This window comes from Bison bison, unplaced genomic scaffold (genome assembly GCF_000754665.1).
Source record: "Bison bison bison isolate TAMUID 2011002044 unplaced genomic scaffold, Bison_UMD1.0 scf7180017864473, whole genome shotgun sequence".
Taxonomy (NCBI): Eukaryota; Metazoa; Chordata; class Mammalia; order Artiodactyla; family Bovidae; genus Bison; species Bison bison.
Window position 1 is genome coordinate 13,647,272 of NW_011495034.1, and position 7,148 is coordinate 13,654,419.

At 42.4% G+C, this 7,148-nt stretch overlaps 1 protein-coding gene across 1 annotated transcript in view; it reads left to right on the top strand.

Annotated features, from left to right (window-relative positions):
* Positions 1-4: 4 nt before the first annotated feature.
* FAM162B (family with sequence similarity 162, member B) overlaps positions 5-7,148 on the top strand; it is a gene marked incomplete at its 5' end in the record, with an annotated part of 13,103 nt that continues 5,959 nt past the window's right edge. The window contains 3 exons of the mRNA XM_010861963.1: positions 5-125; positions 262-373; positions 2,720-2,828. Coding sequence (XP_010860265.1) covers positions 5-125; positions 262-373; positions 2,720-2,828 — 342 coding nt within the window. The remainder of the gene's footprint in view (positions 126-261; positions 374-2,719; positions 2,829-7,148) is intronic.

Below are 7,148 nucleotides of genomic sequence, written 5' to 3' on the forward strand. Positions count from 1 at the left end.
CCCCTGCTGCGCCCCGGGAGCGCCCCCAGAAGTCGAGCGGCGGCCGGTCGCGTCTCTCTGGCCCCGGGGTCACCCCCAGTACTCCAGCGGCGGGAGCCCCGGCAGCTCGGAGCCCCCAGGTTCTGGTGAGCAGGGGCTGGGAACGACCCGGGAGGGACGGGTCCGTGGAGTGCTGAGGCTGGGGGATGGAGGCGTGAGTGCGCCCAGATCACTGGGCCGTCGGTCTCTCCGTCACTATGTATGTCCCTGTCGCTTTCGCAGCCGAGAAGGTCCATAGGGTCCCCGCCGAGCACAAGCCGTCGCAATTTGACAAGAGAATCCTGCTGTGGACCGGGCGTTTCAAAGCAATGGAGGATATCCCGCCTCGGATTCCGTAAGTGTGGCCCGTGCCGGGACGGGTTGAGGGAGCCCTCGAGGGTCCGCTCCAGGCCTGGAAGGCTCGGGGTCCACCGACTTCCCGACCTGGGCGCACAGAGGTCGGGAGAGGTGTGCAGAGCCACACGGGTCTTTACAGTACTACTTACCACTCTATAGGGAATTACTCACGCGCCCCTAGTGCGGTTAAATGCCAAGCTCCTTCACTGGACTGTGAGAGACAAGCTAAGCTTATGGGGAGATTGTTGAAGTCGGGTGAAAATCCCCAAGTTCAATGGATACTTCCACGGTCGCTCAGATAACCGCCCCTGGCGAGCTCAGGGGCCGGGAGGCAGTGGAACCCTTAAGCCAACCAAACAAAAACTAGGGTCCTCGCATATGCCCGGCTGGCTGAGAGGCAGAGGGGCCCTGGCCTGGGCTGGGGAGGGGAGGAGTTGCGGCTCCCTAATCCACCCAAGGAAGGATCATAACTCATGGTGTGGCCGAAGAGTCTCTGGGAAGAAGCCACATCCATGTGACCTCCTTTTCTGGGGCAGGAGATGCCTGGTGTACGCGGTTCTGCAGCCCTCTGAGCGCGGGTTTTCTAGGACTAGGAGCCAGGGCGCATCTGTGTCTCTGGCCTCCTCATCCCATATCCATGACAGACGTTCGCTTGATAAAACCTAAACTGACAACTTCAACTCCAGGGTAAATGTAATCTTTTACGAAAATAAAAATAAAGTAAAGGTCACCCGTAAAAAACATTTTTTTACAGCTTCAGTTTATGCAAAGCCCAGAAATCTTCCCAGCACTTTACAAGGGAGTGGTTAAAAGGGGAAGGAAGGAAACTAAAGACAAAACCAATCTACCACTTTTTAAACTGATGTCAAAAAAAAAAGTGAGACTAGAACTATAAAATCAAATAAGGATTTCAGATGTTCAAATATTATTTTATATGATGTGATCGATGCCTGTTAGAATGGATGATGGAAACTGGGTCTACACCTTGTTCTGTGCATATTGTGCACACTTTTTATTGATTGTCAACTTATTAGTCATCAAAAGCATTTCAAATGGGAAAAATATGGGAAAATGTTCAGTAATGAATTCTCAAACATTTTTATTCCTTTCTTGGATTAAATGATTTAATGAGGAATGGACATGGAATTTGAACTCTGTTTTCAGCACTTATTCACCATGGAGATTTTTTTTCTAATATTACAAAACAAATTTTGTTTTCCTTGAGATCTATAATTTAGCCCAGAGCAGAAATTAGCCCCAGAAAAGCTTAAAAAGACCACCCTCAGTGTTTTTGGATTTTGAATTCTAGGGCTATATGACAGAGTAATCAAAAATGTAAAGAACCTGCATTATTGTAAATTAACGCATGTCTAGAGATTCTAGACCCAATATTATAGCAATATAGCTGTATATGTGAAGAGACCCATTTTACAGAAATAATTCTTCCCCACGATCACAAAGAAATATCGTAAAAAGGAGAAATTCTGTTAAATTAACTTTGAGCAAGGTGCCTAGGAAAAGTATTATAGTTTGGGGTTGGAGACATGAAAGTATTTGAATATTTTTTATTGTTTTCTATAATTTTCAAATCATTGCTATTTAGGAGAGATATGCCTCCTAAGCTAAGTGTTAGATTTACAATGTAAACAGCTTTCACTTTTATGCTTTTAATGGACATATAATGAACAACTGACCTATAATTTTTGTACCATACACTAATGATATTTAATAATGACTGTACTTTTTCCTTTCTTTTCAGTGTTAAACTAATTTGGTATAGCAGTTCAAAGCCAGATGGATGGGTAAAAAAGATCAGATCTTTCAGGTTCCATCTGGAACAAAAATTAACAACAAGTGTAATCTAATAATGTGCTAATATTCACCTGTTTGCAACTAATATCTTAAAACTTACATTAATCTGCCTAAAACCTGAGGAAAACAGGCTAGATATTGGTTTTCTGTGTTCTTTCAACTAGTGGAAAGTTAAAGATACATTTTTTAATTTTTAAGAGGAATTACTTCCTAGAATTATTTTTTTATGTTACTGCATTCTATTCAAATAACATAGATAAGAAAAAATACTGCTGAATACTTTCTCAAAAATCATTCTTTACTTATATCTATTTACAAGCTGCCACTTCATATTACTGCAGTAATATAAATAATAAATACCTGTTAATTTGAAATTAGTAAGATAATGTACTAGAATTTGTAAGGCTTTCACATCTGCTAATTGCATTCAGGGCAATTTTTTGAATATTTACATAAAAAATCATTGTCTATTACGCCAGTCAGGAAATCATATTGCTTTAATGTAATTAATAGAATACACATCTTGGTTTAGGCCAGAAATGATAGATGCTGCAAGAAACAAAGCTCGGGTGAAAGCTTGTTACATAATGATTGGACTCACAATCATCGCCTGCTTTGCAGTGATAGCATCAGCCAAAAGGGTGAGTACCTCTTAAAAGTAAAAATAGACTTGTGAATTTTAAGAAAGATTATAGCTTTGTTCTCATTTGGGGGATTATTGCTGGTTTTCCAATGTAAGAACAGTCTCATCTCAGACATCTTGAGCCATCCGCATATATCAATTGTACTGAAAACAACACTGTTCATGGAAATTTGAGTCAACAAATTAACTATCTGGACAGAAGGGACAGAAGCTTGTTTCCATTTATAAGACAAAGAAAAATGAGAAATTACAGTTTATAACCTGGTTAAAATTGGCAAAGGAAGAACTTTTTTGTATGAAAGTTATCCAAACTACATCCTTCCTTAAATCATGAACTCTTTAGCTATGGCATCAGTTCAGTTCAGTTGCCCAGTCGTGTCTGACTCTTTGCGACCCCATGAACCGCAGCACACCAGGCTTCCCTGTCCATCACCAACTCCTGGAGCTTACTCACACTCATGTCCATCGAGTCGGTGATGCCATCCAATCATCTCACCCTCTGTCGTTCCATTCTCCTCCCACCTTCAATCTTTCCCAACATCAGGGTCTTTTCCAATGAGTCAGTCCTTCGCATCAGGTGGCTAAAGTATTGGAGTTTCAGCTTCAGCATCAGTCCTTCCAATGAATATTCAGGACTGATCTCCTTTAGGAGGGACTGGTTGGATTTCCTTGCAGTCCAAGGGACTCTCAAGAGTCTTCTCCAACACCACAGTTCAAAAGCATCAATTCTTTGGCGCTCAGATTTCTTTATAGTCCAACTCTCACATCCATACATGACTACTGGAAAAACCATAGCCTTGAGACTATGTAAAAGATATTGCAATAAACTAGGCAACAGATTATCTCAGACAAGGGTGATATCAGGAGAGATGATGTGGAGCGGTCCAACCGGGATATATTTTTAAGCAGAGCCAATAGGATTGCTGGTGTATAGTGACTTACTTATGAGTAGCTCGGAAGATAATAAAATAGTACCTGAGTGAGAGTGTTTCAGATGTGGTGGTCAGGGAAGCTCACTCTGAGAAGAATGAGAATAAGTCATTTAGGGTAAGGCCAAGATAAGTGAGGAAAACCTATAGAGAGTAAAGTGTCAAGTATATTTAAAAAAAAAAAAAAAAAAAAACAACGAACTAATGTGGCTGAAGTATAAAGGGAAGACAGTTTGAAACACGAAGCGTCCAGGCAATATCAGAATCCAATCTGTCATTTAGGAGCTAGAGAATCACCAACTGGATAGGCAGGTTACTAAGGTAGGTTAAAAACTAGAGATGACTGAATTTCTTTATTTCTATGTTTAAGTGTTCATTCCAATAAACATTTACTAAAATTTCCATTTGATAAGAATAATTTCAAAGCCTAAGTTCTTTGCCAAGCCAACAGAAAGAAATAGATATGTATAGGGACTTCCCTGGTGGTCCAGTGGTTAAGACCATGCTTCCACTGCAGGGGCAAGGCTTCACTCCCTGGTCTGAGAACTAAGATCCCCATATGCCACGTGGCATGGCCAAAATAATAGACATATAGATAACATTAGAGCTTCCTAGATGGCACTAGTGGTAAAGAACCTGCATGAGAGTTCAGGAGACCTAAGAGACATGTAGGAGACAGGATACAAGGGTTCAGTCCTTGGGTTGGGAAGATCCCCTAGAGGAGGGCATGGTAACTCACTCCTGTATTCTTTCCTGGAGAATCCCAGGGACAGAGGAGCCTGGCAGGCTACAGTCCATAGCATCACAGAGAGTCAAAGATGCTTAGTTGGTTCCAGGCAAACTATTCTGTGTGATGAGGCTACCAAAATCCAGTTCCACCCCTGGCTGTGTTACTAAAACATAGTTCTAAAACAAAGAAGTTATAATCACACTCAAATGGGCTCAGTTGTAGGTACCACCATGAAGAAGTACACCGATAAACTGGAGTGTGTCCAGAGGAGAGTTCAACACAGAGGAAAGTTGTTAGGGATGGAGAAATTCAGACTAGAGAAAATTTTCACAGAGATATCAATATTTGTGGGGCTGCATTTCATGGTAAAAACTGATCAGCAGATGCAAGAATTGGGGAAAAGCAAGAAGCAAAATTAGAAAGTTATTACCTCATAATTTCCCTTCAGAAACTACATATTAGAGATGGCAAGGAAAAGGGCTCATATACAGGACACAGGCAAACTAGCCTCTGTGGTCATCACTTCCAAATTTTGCACTTCTAACTATTTCGTGATTCTATGTCATAGACGGAGAAGGCAATGGCAACCCACTCCAGTACTCTTGCCTGGAAAATCCCATGGACAGAGGAGCCTGGTAGGCTACAGTCCCTGGGGTCGCTAAGAGTCGGACACGACTGAGCGCCTTCACTTTCACTTTTCACTTTCATGCATTGGAGAAGGAAATGGCAACCCACTCCAGTGTTCTTGCCTGGAGAATCCCAGGGACGGGGAGCCTGGTGGGCTGCCGTCTATGGGGTCGCACAGGGTCGGACACGACTGAAGCGACTTAGCAGCAGCAGCAGCAGCATGCCACAGACATCCTGGAATATGAAGTCAGGTGGGCCTTAAGAAGCATCACTATGAACAAAGCTAGTGGAGGTAATGGAATTCCAGTTGAGCTATTTCAAATCCTGAAAGATGATGCTGTGAAAGTGCTCCACTCAATATGTCAGCAAATTTGGAAAACTCAGCAGTGTAACAGGACTGGAAAAGATCAGTTTTCATTCCAATCCCAAAGAAAGGCAATGCCAAAGAATGCTCAAACTACCGCACAATTGCACTCATCTCACACGCTAGTAATGTTCAAAATTCTCCAAGCCAGGCTTGACAAATATATGAACCATGAACTTCTAGATGTTCAAGCTGGTTTTTGAAAAAGCAGAGGAAGAGATCAAATTGCCAACATCTGCTGGATCATTGAAAAAGCAAGAGAGTTCCAGAAAAATATCTATTTCTGCATTATTGACTATAATGAAGCCTTTGACTGTGTGGATCACAATAAACTGTGGGAAATTCTGAGAGATGGGAATACTAGACCACCTCTTGAGAAACCTATATGCAGGTCAGGAAGCAATAGTTAGAACTGGACATGGAACAACAGACTGGCTCCAAATTGGAAAAGGAGTACGTCAAGGCTATATATTGTCACCATGCTTATCTAACTTACATGCAGAGTACATCATGAGAAATGCTGGGCTGGAGGAAGAACAAACTGGAATCAAGATTGTCAGGAGAAATATCAATAACCTCAGATATGCAGATGACACCACCCTTATGGCAGAAAGTGAAAAACTAAAGAGCCTCTTGATGAAAGTGAAAGAAGAGAGTGAAAAAGTTGGCTTAAAGCTCAACATTCAGAAAACTAAGATCATGGCATCTGGTCCCATCACTTCATGGCAAATAGATGGGGAATCAGTGGAAACAGTGGCTGACTTTTTCTGGGCTCCAAAATCGCTGCGGATGGTGATTGCAGCCATGAAATTGAAAGATGCTTGCTTCTTGGAAGAAAAGTTATGACCAACCTAGACAGCATATTAAAAGGCAGAGACATTACTTTGTCAACAAAGGTCCGTCTAGTCAGTTCAGTTCAGTTCAGTTGCTCAGTTGTGTCTCACTCTTTGTGACACCATGAACTGCAGCATGCCAGGCTTCCCTGTCCATCACCAACTCCCGGAGCCACCCAAGGCCATGAGTTGGTGATACCATCCAACCATCTCATCCTCTGTCATCCCCTTCTCCTCCTGACCTCAATCTTTCCCAGCATCAGGATCTTTTCAAATGAGTCAGCTCTTCACATCAGGTGGCCAAAGTATTGGGGTTTCAGCTTTAGCATCAGTCCTTCCAATGAACACCGAGGACTGATCTCCTTTAGGATGAACTGGTTGGATCTCCTTGCAGTCCAAAGGACTCTGAAGAGTCTTCTCCAACACCACAGTTCAAAAGCATCAATTCTTCGGTGCTCAGCTTTCTTAAGAGTCCAACTCTCACATCCACACATGACCACTGGAAAAACCATAGCCTTCAGTAGACGGACCTTTGTTGACAAAGTAATGTCTCTGCTTTTTAATACGCTGTCTAGGTTGGTCATAACTTTCCTTCCAAGGAGTGTCTTTTAATTTCATGGCTGCAGTCACCATCTGCATTGATTTTGGAACCCAGAAAAACAGTCAGCCACTGTTTCCACTGATTCCCCATCTATTTGCTGTGAAGTGATGGGACCGGATGCCATGATCTTCATTTTCTGAATGTTGAGCTTTAAGACAACTTTTTCACTCTCTTCTTTCACTTTCATCAAGAGGCTCTTTAGTTCTTCTTCACTTTCTGCCATAAGGGTGAGAT